The following is a 19322-nucleotide window of genomic DNA, read 5'->3' on the forward strand; positions in this document are numbered from 1 at the left end:
TGAATGCACTGGGTGTTGCACGTCGTTGCGTTTACAATCTTCGGCCATATGTAAATTCCAAAAGCTATTATTTAAAAAGTATCACGTAACAACGTCATATATTAAGTAATTGATTATAATTACTTTTTTCCCATGATTGCGTAATGTAGCTTTAGGAAAGGGGAAAATGCAAAATGCATTTTCAGCGTGATGCACATTTTAAAATGATGTTTTCGCTTGTTACCGGAGTTCCTACTTGACATTGAATGCATCATCGATTCTGCAGCGTTTCGGGAAAGCGCGTCAGAGGCGCGTTCTCGCCACACGCGCTCAAGCGACAGAGTAGCATCCAATGAAGACAGGAAGCATTCGTTTGCATTTTAAAACTACACTTGCGTTTGTCTTCCATCGTCACAGGCTGCCCACATCGCCACGGTATGAACACCACCGAGCCGTGTGGATTTTGAGGCTATCCCACTAACATCCATCTTGGACCGGCTCAAGGAACACCCCTCCGCGTTATTCCTCGACTTTTGACCGCGTCGCTCACAGCTGCAGCCAGACAGAATGTCCAGCAGTCCCGAAGACGTTCTCTCCAGGGGCGGCGGCTCCGACCTTAAACTAGCCTCCTCGAACAACACGTCTCCGGAAGGTGGACAGCCACCGCTGCACCAGAACCGAATACGGCAGGTGGGTGTCATCCGGTCCGGGGGACCGCTCCGTGATGCTGAGCTGGCAGCAGTGATAGGCGTTGCCATGTCTTCTGACATCTGCGCAGCTTACCTACATCGCCACCCAGATATGTTATTTGCCAAACGTGGAGACCATTCTTTACACTGAAAACAACAACTGTGTCGATGAGTGATTGTGCATGAGGGGGAGTGTCAGGGAACCGAGTGAGTTGTCAACAACACTAAGGCCTGTATTGACGCTGCCAGTCCTCATCAAGTGTATGAGACACTTTCATTTTCGTCTAAACAAAACCTGCATGATATGAAATACAATATACAATTAGCCGGAAGGGCTTGGCGAAGTCACGTGTTTGACTCGGTGATGTAAGGCAGTTGACTGTGGATGTTTGTCCACCTCTTGTGCTTTTGCCTGACACTAATGTGATTTCAGTAATGGACTGTCGGGGTGAGCACACTTTACTACCCCATCGTTGTTGGGTGGGGCCACCGAGCTCTCTTAGTTGGATGCAATGAGAAGACTTTCGTATAAGAAGACTTACGTATAAAAAGCCTTGAAATATTAATTGCTATTATTTTTTGGCATGCGCCATAAAAAAAAAAAAACATTTTCATGTTCTTTTGGAGCTAATATTTGAAGCCACCTTTCATGCAGTCTGCTTTTGTTGTCATTTTCAGACTTTTGGTTGTTAGCTTGTTTTTTAAATCGTGTTTTCAAGTGACATCAGCTGTGTAAATAGTGTGGCACAGTGGCAGAAAATATTCACTGATTTTTTTGAACATCAACGAAAATGCCATACCCTTTGCATAGATGTGCATAGATAGATATAGATATCTATACAATTTTTTCTGAGTCATCATTGTAGGCTAGCCACTATTTTTTCTTTCTTTCTTTCTTTTGGCTGGTTGCTTTTACAAGAAGACAATCTTTGTGTGTGAAGAGTTACATTTTGTGTTTAACTTATTCTGACTGTGAAATGGAAATTAAGTGACAATTTCATAGATGACTTTGGCGCACCTAGCGTCAGATAGAGTTCCCGCTCAGTTTTTTAAGTACAAATGAAATTATTTCCGTTTTTGTGGCCAACCAACCCAGATCGTAAATTGCCTTTCCAGAAAGAGAAGAAAATAATGTGTTGATGAATTTTTACCCAACAGACTCAACCGTGTGATCATGGGTATTCATGAACACAATTATAGTTCGTTTTCTTCAGGCCAAAACAAGACATTCAATTTTTGGCACCTGTTTCTAGAAATGCATTTTTTTTAACTGCAACACATTTAATGCTTGATGGAAGCACAAGTCTGTTTTATGATCCTGCAATAAGCTGCTTTTGCCTCTTACTGTTGGCGTACAAGGTACTCCAGTCAGACTGGCAACTTAATGAATGAACAGGGCAATGGCTTTTCCCTTAAGCCATGTTCTTCGCATTAATTATACTGACATCCCAAAAATATACATGTTTGATTTTATTCAGGAATCGAAATTGTACTTAAGGGTGAATTTCAGTGCCATTGGTAAATTTTCCTCATCTGAACTGCAGTTGGCTGGCGACCAGTCCAGTGTGCTTTTCCTCTGAGCCCACCGTGATCGGCTCCAACACACCCATAACCAAATTAATGATTCTTTTTTTCTTAATTTCATTCTAATTTCATAATTCTATGCCATGATAAGTTAATTTCAGGCTGAGAATCCATAGAATAAACTACCCCATGAAGTATAGGAAAGCAACTCTCGTGGTGATGGTTTAATGATCCACCATTTGTGTATGTTCAATTGCTGTTTTGTTCAAATAATAACCTGCACGCAAGTCAAAGTGGGTGTGCCGTATCCTTTTATCTGTGGTGTTACTGTAAAGAGTAATAATGATGTTATGAGTAACGTGGCACAATGGTTTAAATATGTTTCGAACGCTAATATTATTCTTTTTTCGATTATGCCACGCTTGAGTTGCGTGAGTTTCACAAATGCCACCCAGAGAATGCCAACATTTCCAAATCAAGGCTTTCTGCTGCCTGAGTTTAGGGTTTGTCTATTTGTATTGTAAATTTGATAATGTTGCAAGGTGATTTGAGTTTTGTGAGGATTCGGATCTCAGGTTCCGGAGAACATGAGAGTAAACAAAGCAACGCCGGTGAAAGGGCAGAGCTGGTTCAATAAAATGAATGCAGTCATCATTCATTGTGGGCAGCAGTGTGAAGAAGAATGACGATGTGGAAACAGTCGTAATGCAGACCATGTCCGAAAGACAGATGCTTCTTTTTGGTTGAGTTTATGTGCCCTTTTATATGTTGACTTTTCAGTCTCCGTTTGAGCTCATGTCAGATGTGTTTGACAAGGTTTTATCTGATTTATCTAGACAAGGTTAATGACTGATTGGCCAAATGCATGATCGAAAGGATGGAAGACTGCAGTCTTGCAACATTTGATACCGATTCTGATTCTCCAGACAGAATGGTTTCGCCTGCTGGCTCTGAGTCGAATATTTGAAGATGTTTTACACGAGATAGAATGACCTATTCCTTTCTTGGTAGGAAGTTTTTCTCTGAGTACGCTTTTTAAAATAGAACTTCCTTCACCAAATGCACTTCTTACCTGCTTCTCTTTTCGTCACAGTATCCTCACTTACTCTTGGCTGCCAATTGGATTAGATTTTTTTTAATTGACCCTTAAAGGGCAACCGACGTCACTTTTTGTTTTTTCCTGACATCAGAAGAACGTTTTATAGCATCTAAAATACCCAAAACACACAGTATGATAGTTTAGTCAAAACCAAAACACCAATAAAAATGACTTAAAGTGTTCAAAATCTGCAAAAAAAAAGAACACGGAAGTGGCCAGTTTCAGAAGGTCCCGCCCCCTTGTTCGTGGTGTCACCCCAAGACGTCTTGCCTTGCTAGAGAAACAAAACAATGGCTTCAGATTCGGAGAATATGCTTTCTTGTTACTCATCCAGTTATGAATATGATTCAAATAGTTCTGAAGAAGAAAGCATACATGTTTGCAATCGATTAAATAATTTATTCCGCAAAATGCATTGACGTGATGGAAAGACTGCTACAATGTGTCTTTTTTTTCGGTCAGGGGCATTCCTTCAGTGACGTAGGGTGAGGACTCGTCACCAACTCAAAAACAAGACTTCACGAATATTCAGCGCGAGTCTTAAAACGTAAAATATAGCTATATGCGGTGGAATCTTTGTAAAATACGCTCAGTAGAAGTCATTTGAAGACATTTTACAAATTATGGACACAACTTGTCCGGAGACGTCTGTTGTCCTTTAATTTCTCTTTTATTTCTGGCTTGCTTTCCAATTCCTCCGTCACTTCTCCTTCACTTCATACACTTCTCAGCTCATCCAGTCACAACCTCACCTCCCCTCATCCAACTTCCCACTGCATCAGAGCCTCCAGACCTGGACCTCCATAACTTTTGCTTTCATTAAATATTGCCATGTGCACAACCGCAGCAACTTAACAATCTTGCATTGCATGAACCCTCACATGGATGGTTGCCAGATTGTGGTTTATATCTCATATACACATGCAGATACACACACAAACACACAAACACACGCACACACACACAAGAGCGATAAAATAGTCTCAGGAAAAAAAGGGAACCACTGAAGTACATCAAGGGATGGCCTCCAGCACTGGACCAGATGTGTGATTAAGATGTAGAATAGAATCAGATATAATATGATATGGAAAGCTTAAAAAACGGTGTAACTTTGACTGATTACATCTCTCAAGAAGGCAATTTCATCATGTGTCCATGAAGCGGACAGAAAGTAGGGTGTATATGGGGTGATATTTGATTTTTTTGTAGTTCTTTTATTATCCAATACAAATTAAAGAAAGCAGAAGTGTTCATCCCTACATGGCTTTGGAAGGTTCAAGCAAACTGGTGCCATATCTGACGCAATGTGGTGCAACACCCATATAATGTTATCTAGTTTCTTATAAGTGTCCGGTGGCTATTGGAAGTGGAATAATATTCTTGTCTGGCCCCTGGAATCGTTCCGGAGCATCTGCTTCTTTATATTTGGATCATCATGTCACTCTGGAACCTGAACTGTTGTCTTGGCTGTTTCTGTATACAATGATACCTCGGCTTACGAACACTTTAGCTAACGAACTTTTCGCCTTACGAACTTTAAATTTGCGAGAATATAATCTTGGCATACCAACTCGTTTTCGGGAAACACACAGAGAGCCACAACGAGTGATGTGTTGTTCGCGAACGAGCCGGTTCTTTGAGCTCCTGAAATGGCAGCCGGCTTTTTTTCCCTCGATTTCCCGCCCGCAGTCTTCGGTTAAAGCCGCAGGTGATTGGTCAAGCTCCGTGGCAGAGGAGGGGGGGGACACGCAGCAGGACACACGCAGCAGTGAGTGCGGGGGGGGGGGGGGGGGGGGGTTACAGAAACACACACACACGAAAGGGAGATGACAGTGCTTGAAACAAAAAAACAGAAGTGAAAAAAAAAACAACCAACAAAAGTGAAATGATGAGAAAATGGACTCGTTTCAACTTTATTGATAGTATCCCATCAATCAGGGATCAAATAACCCGCACAAGCCATCTGTACAATTTGAAGAGAACATGCAAGCAAGGGAACCAGCTATTACGTTTCTAGTGTGTCTGCCTGCATCTGATGCTGTTGCAATATCACAAGTCTAAGATGTACAACTCAGAGCTCCTTGAGATACTTTATGCAAAAAGCTATCCATTCCATCAAGCATCAACGACCATCACAAAGGTAAATAACACAACTTTATTATACTGTACAGTTTATTTCTTTAATTACAATACCAGAGTAGATTTATTATACATAAAATAAGGTATATTGTGTCTAGTTTTAAGGCTTATTTAGTCGAAAAATATGTTTTATGGGGACCTGGGAACAGATTATTCTCATTTTAATGGTTTCCTATGGGAAATTAATGTTTTGAATACACACTTTTTGCCTCAGACACACCTTTTGGAAACCAATTAAGTTCATAAGCCAGGGTATCACTGTACTTCTTAACTACGATATCTTAATTGTCCTAGTTATATCTATATTTATGATCTCATCTTTTTCACTCTCTCATGAATGTTTGGAATTAAATTACAATTGGCGTAATTTGTATGCATTTTTGAGTGAAGACTTCATAATAAAAAAAAAATGGGAAAAAAAACATCCAACAAAGAAAATAAATGTTCTTCTCGACTTCCTCTGTATGCGTTGAGGATATATGGAATGGAACATCAACAAAGCAGAAGGCTGAAATTGTCATACTCCGTACAAGCCAGGACTTTTTGACCTCAGGCAGCGGGGCACATTTAGATGTTAATTATTAATCATAGCCTTGGCATTGTGTATCCTTCTGGAGATGAGCGGAAAGATAGAGAGGTGTGGCTTATGATCAATGGACTTCTCAGAAGCTTAGAAGCAGTTTGAAGCCGTCCATCAGAACCTCCGAGCAAGCCCATCATGGTTCGTCAGCTTTAAACCGATCTACTGGAAACATGAATTGCTGATGTTTTTATTCCGTGTTGTCTGACTAATTGCCTGCATGAACCCTTTTCCTGTGTACGCGTGTGAGTGTGTGTATGTGTGCATGCATGTGTGTGAACGTTTGACTCAGGCCTCCGGGTATGGCCGTGTCATTGCTGCTGCAGTGAGTATTAGGTCACATGCTTGACTATTTCTGATACATTCAACTCGCAGGTGAAATCACTTCATGCCTCAATAAATTTAGCAAGCTGACGACAGATGAGCTCAGCATTCAGATGGGAAATACTGTAGTCTCTCTTTTTTAAAGGACAACCGACGTCTCCTGACAAGTTGTGTCCATAATTTGTAAAATGGCTTCAAATGACTTCTACTGAGCGTATTTTACAAAGATTCCACCGCATATAGCTATATTTTACGTTTTAAGACTCGCGCTGAATTTTCAGGAAGTCTTGTTTTTGAGTTGGTGACGAGTCTGTATGTGATGTCACTAAAGGACCACCCTTTACCGTAAAAAAAGACGCATTGTAGCGGTCCTTCCATCACGTCAATGTATTTTGCTGTACTTGTTTGGTCCGGGGACCTCGTGTTGCACTCAAAAGTCGCCAGACGGCCAGAAGAGGGCGTCCAAGCGCCATATAAGGAATTTATCAGCCTGTGGAAACGGAGGTGGCCACAGGAGGTGGCCATTTTGTGCCTCTTTTTATGGGTGAGAGATTTTCCCCCAATGTTGCCTCAAAATGGCAAAAATAAATGTTTTAATCGATTGCAAACATGTATGCTTTCCTCTTCAGAACTATTTGAATCATATTCATCACTGGATCATTTTTATTGGTGTTTTGCATTTGACTAAAAATATCATACTGCGTGTTTTGGGTATTTTAGATGCGCTAAAACGTTTTTTCTGGTGTCAGTTAAAAAACAAAAAAGTGACGTCGGTTGTCCTTTAAATGTTGCATAGAACAGAATTTAATGTTTACTCTTTTTTTCTGCAATTTTCTGAATTCCATTGACATAATTTGTGATTGACCGGTGACCAATCCAAGCTGTTCACCACCTTGAACCAAAAGTCAAGTAAGGTAGACTCCAGGTCTCTGAACCCTGATGTGCGGCTAATGAAAATAGTAGGCGATGTACATCCAACATTTGACAACATAGATTTGGTAGACTGTTCGAGACTATACTCGCCTGGGGAGGGAGGGCACTGTGACTCAATGTAGCAAAAACAATCAGTTAATGCTGTACTCTGCCTGGAAGACTGCTGCTCGTCCGCCTGTGCTCTACGAAGCCTTGTTTACTTAACACACAATAACACCGAAGGACGTCGTCATGTTACTGATAATGTCATCCATCAGATGTTTCGTAAAATATGTCTGCACTTGTATATGCAGGACTTGGCTGCTACAGGGTGTGGTCTTTTAGACGAACCCCCGCCCCCTCCCATTTTCTTCAGGGACCCTCATCAAGATTTCAAGACTGCTGAATTTTCCCCTCCAGCCTGGTCTCCATGTTGTTACACACCATAGATTTATGGGGTTTTCATGTCCCACGTGGTATTCTAGTAGATTTGCTTCAGTCAATTGGTTTCACGCGTGCTTTACGGCCTTGACCTTTTAAAGATATCAGAGGCATGGAAAGTGACATTTATATTGTAAAAATACTTAAATCCGTTACTGTATGTAATCGGATGTGTGTTGGTTGTTTTGGCATGACCAAGCTTAATTTAAGATCTTGCATTATAGTCACTACCAAAATTTACAACATGAATGAGCTTGACAGTCATTGATCAGTCTGGAGTGGTATGACATCATCACTGTGATGGCCCTTCCCTCTCTTGCAAATTGCACAAAAATAGGGCCACACCCAGTATACCCTGAGTTTATTGAAACAACAATTAAAGATTTACTGAGGAAAAAAATAGAGGAAATTTGCATATATTGGTTCCCAGAAAGTGTGTGTAAGGCGAAAAGATGTGTCTTCCAAACATTAATTTCCCATAGGAAATCATTAAAAATGAGAATAATCCGTTTCTAGGTCCCCATAAAACATAATTTTCTACTAAATAACCCTTAAAACTACACAAAATATACAATATGTTATGTCTAATAAATGTTCTATTGTATTGTAATTAAAGAAATAAACTGTACTGTATAATAACGTTGTACACACACACACACACACACACACACACACACACACACACACACACACACACACACACACAATGACTGGCACGGTTGTATCTTATACTGGAATCAGGAATCAGTCATATGATGGATGCAGCAGGGTTCAGATGAAGCTCACAATCAATATCCTGAGGGGAGGGAACAAACTGTCTGCGTGTAAATTTGTTGTGGGCGCTTCTCTGTCTCCAGTGCAGATTGTGTAATGCAGAATGTTGTCTTCCTTTATGAAGGTTTTGTTTCCATGAGGAAGCTCCGTCGTTGATGCGTGTACGCATGAAGTGTTTTTGCTTGCTGTGATGGGTGCAAAAGAAGAATGTTCAAGGATGCTATCGTGTTCTGAAGAGCTTTAAATGTTCAATACACAAGAAACATTGTAATGTGTAAATTGTCCAAATATAAGGAATATAGTAATAATAAAATAAAATAAAATAAAAATAATAATAATGATTTATCTCATCTTGTGAAAGCAATATGTCTTTCCTTGCATTCTATTGAATATGGCATCCTCTTTTATATCATTTTTGGCATGTAAGTGTCTTGCTTTCAGCAACTTATCCTGTTTAACACGATGCTTCCCTGAAGCCAAACCAATGTAAGACGTAATGATAAGTAGCATCTCTAGTGAAGGGAGCAACGGTGCGTGTTGAGTGTTGTCGTCCTCCAAAATATACAGCCTTCTCAATATCTAGCTGAGTAGTTTCAAAGCAAGCAACTCCCTCCATTAAATCACGGATGCATTGTAATGCGGTCAGATGGCCATGAGGCAGAGCTGCACCTCCATTAGCTGGAGGGCATTTCATAAACAACAGTGATAAAAATATCAAGGATATGCATCGTAAATACAGCATCGTAAATACAGCACTAGTGTCTTAATTGCAAAGCACGGCAATCTGTTTGTTTCCTCCTCACTGTGCAGGCTGAAGGTTTATTCTAGTTCAGGTGTAAAAGTTCTAAAAATAGCCTCGCAAGATGCTTAAAGGCAGTTGAAGTTAGATTGCTACTTGGTAATGCAGTGCTCTCTGCATGTGTGCATGTATTTATGAATGTGTCTACGCTTTGTGGGTGAGGGGGTTCATTGTTGGAGTAGTCCTGAATTGACAGATAATGGATTGTGGAAATATCCAACAGTAAGTGGCTGAATGAATGTCGTGAAAAGCTGATTGTAGATGCATTTTAGTTTTCTATTCTACCAGCTATGTGTGAAAATTGTGGTGTGGGTGAAAGCATGCAACGGACGTTTATTATTATTTAGTTCTGACCGTGTCACATCATCTTTAGTGCCTTAAAACCCTTTCCAAAAGGTAGACAGCATACACAAACACGTTAACTCGTTATGAAAGGATCAAGAGTTTATGTACAGTAGCAACTCACAAACTCTAGGAAGGTCTAAAACTCTAGGAATTATGACACATTATGAATATAAACATTTAAAAGAAATTGAACAGGATGAAGTTGATATTGCTCTGCTTTCACATGCAAATTGCAATGAAAATATTGATCAACCAAAAATGATCTCTTAGTATTTTATATCTTTAAGACAGATTATTAGATCTGCTGATTGTGCAGGAAACCCAACTGAGTGTATATCCTTTGTGTCCATTATTATAGCATACATTGTCCTGAAGGCCATTACCTCAGGAGAGCAGTGCAACGGAAAGGATCAATAAAAGACATTCAACAGTGCTTGATGCATACGTGGAAAATGTTTATTTCAAGAATAAAAACACACATAGACTATTTATTTGAATCTGAAATACTCTGTGTACCTGTATGCGCCCCTCTCCCCCTCCCTTTAACAATCGTTGAATCAAAGAGATACTAGTCCTGATGTGTCGTCCGATTCCCACCTCCTCCACAAACACACATATAGCCATCTACTGCCACTATTTTAGGATCAGCGGACATGCCAATCGATCCGTTGATGGATTTTTCTGAGGGAAATGTGGGTGTGGAATGGGTGTTTCAGTAACTACGGCTGCATTTAATCACATGTAACGTATACTTCACAAAAAAATGTGAGGCATTCAAATTGGAATAAAAAGACATGGAGGTGCCTTGGTGGTGATTTGGATGTTTTGTGTGTGAAAACACATTTATTTCAAATGTTTTCTTCTCGTCTGGTGAGTTTTGAAAGGCGCTTATAAATGGAATGTATTATAATTATTAATTATTATTATTATTATTATTAGTAGTAGTAGTAGTAGTAGTAGTTGTTGTTGTTGTAGTAGTAGCAGTAGTAAACCGATGCTGAGATTTTTCGATTACACAGTGCATATGTCTGAATATGCTGTCACCAGCAGGAGGTGCTAAAGGTACAGCTTTCCTCCACAGAAAAGTTCATATGACTCGTTTGCCTTGTGCAAATCCACCACACAGTAATGACAGGTAATCATACAGTATTGATGCCAGTCAAGATTTATGACATTTTGTTTTTATTGACTATAACGTGAACCAATAATTGGACAGTTTGGCGAGGATTTAACACACGCGTGTATTATTCACGGGCTCACACATTCACTCAACCTGTCAAACTGTGTTCCATCAGTGCAATCCAGTTGAGATGTGGATCGATCCACTTTCCACCAAGTGGGGGGTAGAGAGGGCTCGGGGTATCAAGCTTTGTTAATGTCAGTTGTGCTTGTTAACTGTCGACAGCTCCCCTCCCCACAGATTGAGTGGTATGCGCCATCACACAGCCGTGTCAATCATTGGTCTGGGAACCCAACAAACATTTATTCTGCGCATGCTCACAAAAGGCATTACAACATCCGGGTCTCACAGATTCACTCGTTCTCAGGTGACATCACTGTGTGAAATAACCCAAACATGACTTTGCCACACTTTTGCTCCCCCAACCTTAGAGCGGCGACCTATCAGAGCAGAGAGCTGGCACCGCCACTTCTGTCAATTCGGGATATATATATATGTATAGGGCCAGAGTTACCAGCACAAATTTAGTTCGCTGACGAAGCTCTTTGGATGAGGAACAAAACGTCCGACACCTTGATAGAAGTACAGATGACGACTAAAGAAACCTTTTCATCAATTCACCATTCTATCTCCATGTTCCGTTAGTCTGTGAGAAAAATGTTCAGTAGTGTTTGTGCATGTGTTTGAGAAGTAATCCTGACTACTGTCCCTGACATCCCCACCCCTACATAATAAATTATTACCCTCAATAGTATTAAAGCTTATGCCTTCTCATGCCACACTGTAAGGATTTTTGTCGTGTGTGTTTTTGAGAAAACAGTAGAGAGATTAGCTTTCGCTGTAGCTGTATTTTGACTGTTGGCTCGCAGCTGCGCTAAACCCCTTACACACTGAACACTGTAATTCACATACACAAGCTCACACACAAATGTTTTAAAGCCACATCTGTTCGCATGGAGAAGGGTTTTCATGTACTGTACAGCTGGACCGGGTCATAACCTGCATGATCGTGTGCCTGTGTGTGAGGATAAATGGTTGAGTCTCGCTGTCATCATTCACCACTACTTTTCTCTCATTATTTCCTTCCCTCATGCTTGGACACACAAGTGCTTGATTTGTGCTCTGTATAACTAGGTGTGTGTGTGCGTGTGTTTTGGGATGTGGAAATCCAGCAGAGTTATTCTGTGGGAGTGTCGACATTTTTCTACAAGAACCATGGAGATACAATTAAAGGATCAGAGGAGTTGAATGAGGCTCTTTTATCGGATATTCCATGAAGGGTCATTTTGGAGACGCTTCACTCAAGATTTTTTGAGAGGGCAAGGGGTATTTTAAGATCTAATTAAGATTCATTTTCATCACATAGCTTTCTGTCTTTTCACTTGAGTTTTAAGATTAAAATACTTAAAACTTGACGTGTTATTGGTACTTATTAGCACCTGGTGCGTTGAGAGACTTTTTTTGGGTACGCATGCATTCATAGAGACAGTCATAGTTTGGAAATCGTACTCATGGCCCATGCTGCTGCCCACTTGAAGAAGGCGCGTGAGCTCGAGCTTCATCCAGAGTACAAGGCGCTGCAGAAAGCCAGAGAGAGGCGGAGACGCCAGCGGGAAAGGGCTGAGCGAAAGCGGCAGGTAAAACACATCTGCTTTGACTATATCTAACCCAGTGGTTCTTCAATCGAAGCTTTGGGGTTTTGTGAATTGTCTCAGGGGCTCGGCGGAGCCCCTGCCACGGAGATTAAGACACACCCGACTTCACATGTCAATTGTCATGACACACCTGCTTGTCTATCACTCCCTGGCTATTTTGTGTACAAGTAATAAATCCACTTTTTTAGTCTTGAATTTGTAAAAAAAAAAAAACGGAACAAAACATGTTTTTATTTTTCACCGATGAAGGCTTCAGTGGTGAACCCGTTGGGATCAGTACCTTTAACAAGGTGAAGAACCACTGAGCAAACCGTTTTCTGTAGTTTGATGGATCAAAAAAACCCAGAAACGGCTTAGGTGCATTTAGCTTGAATTTTAATAACACTGCATTGCAGTTAAGATGATTCAGTGGCTGCATCGACTCAGGAATTGTGTATAATCCTGTTTTAGATGATTGACGAATCCTGGATAGGAGTATAGATTACAGCTGCTTCCCAACGATGAGAAGGTTTCTTCAGCCGTCATCTGTACAAAAGTGAAGGTTTCGGACGTTTCGCCTCCTATCCAAGAGACTTCGTCAGCGACCTAAAGTCTGACTGGTCGTATCGGCCCCATTTATATATCCCTAATGTCCAGACCTAGTGGCGCCGGACACAGCTATGATAGGTCCCTACTCTCAGGTTGGGGGGGGGCGCGGGACCCCCCCCTGTGGCCCCACTGATCGTTCCTACATTCCTGACTAACGATTGGCCTATAACCCCCACTCCCCCCGGTATCACCTCATCAGCATAACGACCCTCATCAGCATAGCGAAAGTTGCCTAACCTGTTTTGCCTGAGCAGGCTATTGTATGAACGATCCAAATTGAACCTCACACCACCAGACCGGTTTAATGAAGGATTTTGTTGTTTTATAAGAATCGCCTCTTTTACCCCCCTTTCAAACCATCTATGTTCTTTCGCTAAGATTTTAACCTCATTGTCGTCAAATGAGTGGTTAGTAGCTTTTAGGTGCAAATGTACTGCCGATTGAGGCCCACTAGTATTATCCCTGCGATGTTGATAAAGTCTTTTTTTGAGAATTTGTTGAGTCTCCCCAATGTACTGCTCTTTACAGACGAGCTGCTTCCCAATTAACTCAATCTTTGTCTCTGCTGGTATGATGCTTGTTTGTGGCGTTGGCCATCTTTCTGTCTTTTACACGTCCATTGAGTATTCTCTTTGTATTCATAGTTGGGTGTCACAAATTCACAGATTTCCTTTGCAAGCATTTTCTCTGTTTTCCAATGAAAGTCTCATTGTCTGATATTTTACTCATACACTGCCATTCCCGATTTTTTTCGGGAATTGAAATTATTACACAGAGCGCCATTCCCGAATTTGTTCGGGTTTTGTTTTTTCATGCTTGGGTGCAGATAAAAAACTGGCCATGGCCTCTGCCAATGTTCTTCTTTTCCACAAAGGGCAACATTTCGCTTTGTTTCAGTTTCAGCTGTTGTTAAAGCGCTATGTAAACCAGTATGTATGTATGCATTGTATTTTGGACAGCCGCCCTAATTTCAAGCCCATATGACTCCAGACCCAAGAGATTCTAGGGTTTCTAACACTGTATTGAATGTTTATGTAGTCCTAAAACCCAATATTCAGTAGGTCCTGGAATTTGAGTGACAATGACAAAAACCCTCACACTGGAGTGGGCACATTTTTGCACGTCTGGCAGTGAATGAGTTAATAATGAGCATGTCCTTGACAGTGTTTATAGGGTGCTCCTATAAACCCTATAGGTGAGCCTATAGGGTTTATAGGCTCACTTCATGTCTTGAGAGACTGTAGTTACCAGGAATGTGAAGTTCTCGACAGTAGACATAGGAGAGTTCCACAGTATGAAGGCTTCTGTGACGAAGGATATTTCCTGAAGTCCATGATCATCTATCAAGCCTTGAGTGTATTCAGGTCCAGGTTGTGTTGGCTGCTCCATTTCTTGTTGGTGCGCAGACTCAGCGCTGCCGATTAATGTGGTGTTGTCTGCCAACTTTTTACATTTAGGTGCAGTCGGTTCTGTAGAGGAAGAAGGGCACCGGAGAGACGACACATCCTTGAAGGTCCCGATTTGTGATGGTGTGTGTTTGTGATGCGATTTGCTTTTGAGAAGTAAAATCTATAAGCCACACAACAGACACCCGACCTGCTGGGGGCGTTTCCATAAGATTTCACAAATACTTATAGCTGACCTTAGTCATCTGTCCAGGCGTGACATCCTGCATTCCATCATAACTTTTGTCGTTCCTGAAGCGTGGTATTGGTGAACGCTGTGCACGCTTCAATCCAAGTCAAGCCCAGCTGTCATGCACGCCACTCTGGGCACACTCAATGGCAGAAGAGACGGTCTGGAAGGGTAAAAATAACCAAGGCAAGAGAGTTGACAGTTGTTATCGTGCTGACAAGGGGAGAGCATTCGTAGAGGAAGAGGAGGATGGACTGCAGGCCCTGGTGAGAATTCAGAATAAGCCAGGGAAATGGAGGCTGGGGGATCTTTTGGCTGAGAGGGAACTGAGTGATGCTTTTACCAAACACTGTGGATGAGATTCAGGATGTAGCAGCAACGAGTTGATAATATGGACACGTTTAATAGCTTGTAGAATCTATCGACCATTTGTCAGCCTAATGTACGGAAATCGAGCTTGAGTCGGAAAGATTCCTGATGAAATCACTTTCAGGTTTCAATTTTCACGTTCAGCAGTGACGTTTGGACCTAATTTGCTCAACATGGGCAACTCAGCAACTTGTTTGTCCTGTCGAGGTGAGAAAGTGTTATTACAAAGTGCTTGGAGTGACAAAGATTTGAGTCAACAAAGTGACCAAAACCAGGCATCTGGATCTAAAGAATCAGTGGTAAGAGACCGGAAGGTTCTGTTTGTGTTTTGTAATATTGTATGACTGATTTTCTTTTCACATATTCAAAATGGATCTTATACATGAAGGTCGACTTTGTTTGTTGTGACGTGTCATGGGAGTTTTGGGCCTTGTTACTCCACAGTGGGTGTGGCTTATTTATCCAAGGTGTGATTAAGTTTGAGCCGTGATTCAGTATTGATTGAAAGAAAAACATTTGCCATGAGAATATTAATGACAATAGCAATGACAACAAGACACACATGATCCCGTAGGAAATACTAACACAACATATACCACAGTGTGCAACTTTTCATAGCAGGAAGAGAAATTGACGTTCCAAAAATAGAGAATAATTTACTGCCGATACCCCAACTGGTCCAGACATTTCTAACATGTTACAGTGAGATAGTTGGAAGGCCTCAGAATATTTCTGGATGATACAGAATCCACGTCACTATCTGAACCACATTGTTGTTCTTCTTCCCAGGCTGAATGATAACTAGGTCAGCGTTTTTTGAGGAACTTTGAACGAATGAATTCCTGCAAAATGTGGAAACTTCAGCATTACAAAACGTTTACATGAAAATGTAGTGACTGCGAACATTTTTCAGTCAAGACTGTACATTTGTGTGTGTGTGTATGTATTCAACAGCATTTTTGTGTTTGGTGGTTACGTCAGCAGGTAGTCAGAGGGTCACAACAAAATAACACCTAAATAATATAAATCTTAGCATTTTTTTCAATTGGCTTGGATAATGCAATGATTACAATCAAACGTGGATATTAAACACTCTCTAATAATCACTTCAATGTATTTTCTCACTCTAGTCGGACAGCAACACCAGTTTCCTGAGAGCCGCCAGAGCTGGAAACATCGATAAAGTCCTTGAGTTCTTGAAAAATGGCCTTGACATTAGCACCTGCAACCAGGTAAGAAGCTCACACAGCCTTTTCAGCAATTTTGCCTGGTGTCAGATCATTCACTGCCATTCATGAATTTATTCAGGAATTGAAAATATGACGGAGAACGCCATTCCCAAATTTGTTCGGTTTTGTTTTTTCTTGTTTGGGTGCCGATAAAGCGCTGACCATGGCCTCTGACAATGTTTTTCTCTTCAACAAGGGGGCAGCATTTCCCTTTTTTCCATGTTATTGCTTTGTTACAACTTCAGCTGTTGTTAAAGAGCAATATAAACCAATATGCATGTATCGCGTTGTATTTGGACAGCCGCCCTCATTTCACGCTCATATAACTCCAGACCCATATAATTTAGGAATTAACTCTTTTTTTCGATGAAAGAAGAGAGTCCAAGGCTTCTTACACTGCATTTAATGTTTATGTAGTCCTAAAACTCAATATTCTGTGGGTCCTGGAATTCCAGTGACAATGACAAAAACCCTGGCACTGGATTGGACACATTTTTGCACGTCAGGCACTGAATGAGTTAAGAAAGTATTTCCGTCTAATGGACAATCAGTTGTATCAGACAACCCACTCCCTAATTACGGGTAGTTCCACTGTATGATAGTATTAGCTGTTTTAAGTGTTGAAATTCAAAATGTAATGCATGTCTATAAAGACATTGCCATGTCACGGTGACTTCATACAAAGTAGCCACCTCAGCATTTCTAGCTAATCCAGCCACCACATGAACAAATCTTTCCTCATGCCTCTTCAATCTAACGCTTTAACACCAATCACAGTTAAACAACAACGGCTGGTCTTTGCTTCCCCCTTGCACCCACCCTCAGTCTCATTCCACATAAGAGAAAGGAAAGAGGATGGTGCAAATTATATTCCATTAGACGCCAACGTGATTTACAGTTGTCACAAGATTGGATTAAAGCATAGGAGGGTAAAGTGTCAAAGCAAATAGCTGTGTCATCACACGCATATTCCTTGATCACATCTATTTATATTCTGATCTCCCACCTCTAACTCTGCTGTTTGTTGTCCCTTGCACTATGGTTGTTGTTTGTACTCAGCTTGCCCATTCACGCACATAGATACAGACACACACACGCACACTCACACACGCATGGACACACATGCACGCACGCAATCACATACACAGATCACACACAAGATGCATCTTGCTCTCTGCAACAGGAGACCCCTGCCCTTCATAATATGTTGTGTCAGAATGATCAAATGTGACCCCTTGTCAGGTGATCAAAAAGTGTGTGGCATTATTTTATTTATAGCTGTTTGTATGTGTGTGTGCGTGTATGTGTTTGGGTGTGTGTTTGTGTGTGTGTGTGTGTGTGTGTGTGCGTGTGTGTGTGCGTGTGTGTGTGTGTGTGTGTGTGTGTGTGTGTGTGTGTGTGTGTGTGTGTGTGTGTGTGTGTGTGTGTGTGTGTGTGTGTGTGTGTGTGTGTGTGTGTGTGTGTGTGTGTGTGTAGGAAAGAAAAATCATATTCTCTTTGGCAAATTGGCTTGATTGTAAATTAGGATTGTTGTGAAATAATAAGTGTCTAGTATTCTAATTCTGCTCGAGGTTGATGATTTAAAAAAAATGACCTTGTTCGTGTGGCTTTCATTGTAGGATTTGGTTTGTTCATGTTTGCATTTAAAAGATCTTAACTCATTCATTGCCATTCACGAATGTATTCGAATTTAAAAAAAATGACGAAGAGCGCCATTCCCAAATTTGTTTGGGTTTTGTTTTTTCTTGTTTGGGAGCCGATAAAGCGCTGACCATGACCTCTGGCAATGATTTTTCCTTTCCATAAGCTGGCAGCATTTTCCTTTTTTTCCATATTAGCGCTTTGTTCCAGCTTCAACTGTTGTTAAAGCGCTATATAAACCAATATGTATGTATGCATTTTGGTCAACCGCCCTCACTTCAAGCCCATATAACTCCAGACCCATAAAATTTAGGATATAACTCTTTTTTTTTCTGATGAAAGAAGAGAGTCTAAGGTTTCTTACGCTGCATTGAATGTTTATTTAGTTCTAAAACTCAATATTCTGTGGGTCCTGGAATTCGAGTGACAATGACATAAACCCTGGCACTGTAGTGGGCACGTTTTTGCACGTCTGGCAGTGAATGAGTTAAAAAAACATGGTTGTTTCCAAGCTGTCATCTGTTCACGAAACCGCCTTTGTAAACTGTATACACCGTACGTAATTGCATTCTTTGCGATTTCATGTTATTTTTTTAGCTTTTATTTCCACAAAGAAATCCGGCTCATGTTTGCATGTGTGTACTAAATCAGTTAGGCTTTTATTTTTTTCTCACTACATTCAATAAAAGACCAAAATGTGCAATGGCAGACATGGCAGGCGGTGATAGCCCAAAATTCATGTGTTTGTGTTTCAAAGAATCAAACAAACAGCTGGGTTTCTGATAGCACCCATTCAGCCACTCCCCCTGACAAGGGGAAGCCACAAAGCAGAATGGCTGACAAACACATGACTGCGTGTGACATTGCAGGCAAGAGACCTGATTACATCACCGTAGGAGTCCTAACGATAAAATATTAGGTTACCCGAGATTAACGTGGATATTATTGTTTCCAAGGAAATGAGCCGATCCAAATGATGCCAGTGGGAAAAGCACTCAATACAATTACAAGGCCATTATCCGCAACGGTCAGCTGAGTCATGATATTATATAACCAAAACCTGTAATGGACTTCATAACTGATTGTTCAGTTGATCGTTGCGCACATTGTCTGCTCCTCACGAATCAGCAAGATAGAATTTATCGGCCCACGTTGGTTCAGTGAGATTCAGGAAAAGTGCTGAAAGCAGTTTGGTGCGGCATCATGTGTTACAAGTGCAGTTAAAGACCTTGGAAAGCAGCAGCAAGATCAAGTGTGGCGCGCAAAGCCAAATGCAGCCAAGTTAGTTTGGAGTCACAAGTCCTCCTCCAGACTGGAAAAACAAGAGTGCTCTCAAATTGCTTGCAAATTGCATGAATGAGGCAAACAAAAAAACAAATTTATTTTGGACAGGCAAATGATTGCTGTGAAAGTTCAAGAA

At 41.0% G+C, this 19322-nt stretch overlaps 1 protein-coding gene across 8 annotated transcripts in view; it reads left to right on the forward strand.

Annotated features, from left to right (window-relative positions):
* The first annotated feature begins 279 nt into the window (after positions 1 to 279).
* ank2a (ankyrin 2a, neuronal) overlaps positions 280 to 19322 on the forward strand; it is an 83390-nt gene continuing 64347 nt past the window's right edge. For 5 of the 8 annotated variants that reach the window (XM_089007170.1, XM_089007174.1, XM_089007172.1 and 2 more), the window contains exons 1-2: positions 11924 to 12422; positions 16163 to 16264. In XM_089007170.1, the coding sequence (XP_088863296.1) occupies positions 12297 to 12422; positions 16163 to 16264 (228 nt within the window). In that variant the 5' untranslated portion in view covers positions 11924 to 12296. Of the gene's footprint in view, positions 670 to 11866; positions 12423 to 16162; positions 16265 to 19322 lie in introns of those variants that run through there. The other 3 variants (XM_089007171.1, XM_089007176.1, XM_089007173.1) reach the window with 3 other exon arrangements.

This window comes from Hippocampus bargibanti, linkage group LG10 (genome assembly GCF_051943395.1).
Source record: "Hippocampus bargibanti isolate YZ-2025 linkage group LG10, ASM5194339v1, whole genome shotgun sequence".
NCBI classification, from domain to species: domain Eukaryota; kingdom Metazoa; phylum Chordata; class Actinopteri; order Syngnathiformes; family Syngnathidae; genus Hippocampus; species Hippocampus bargibanti.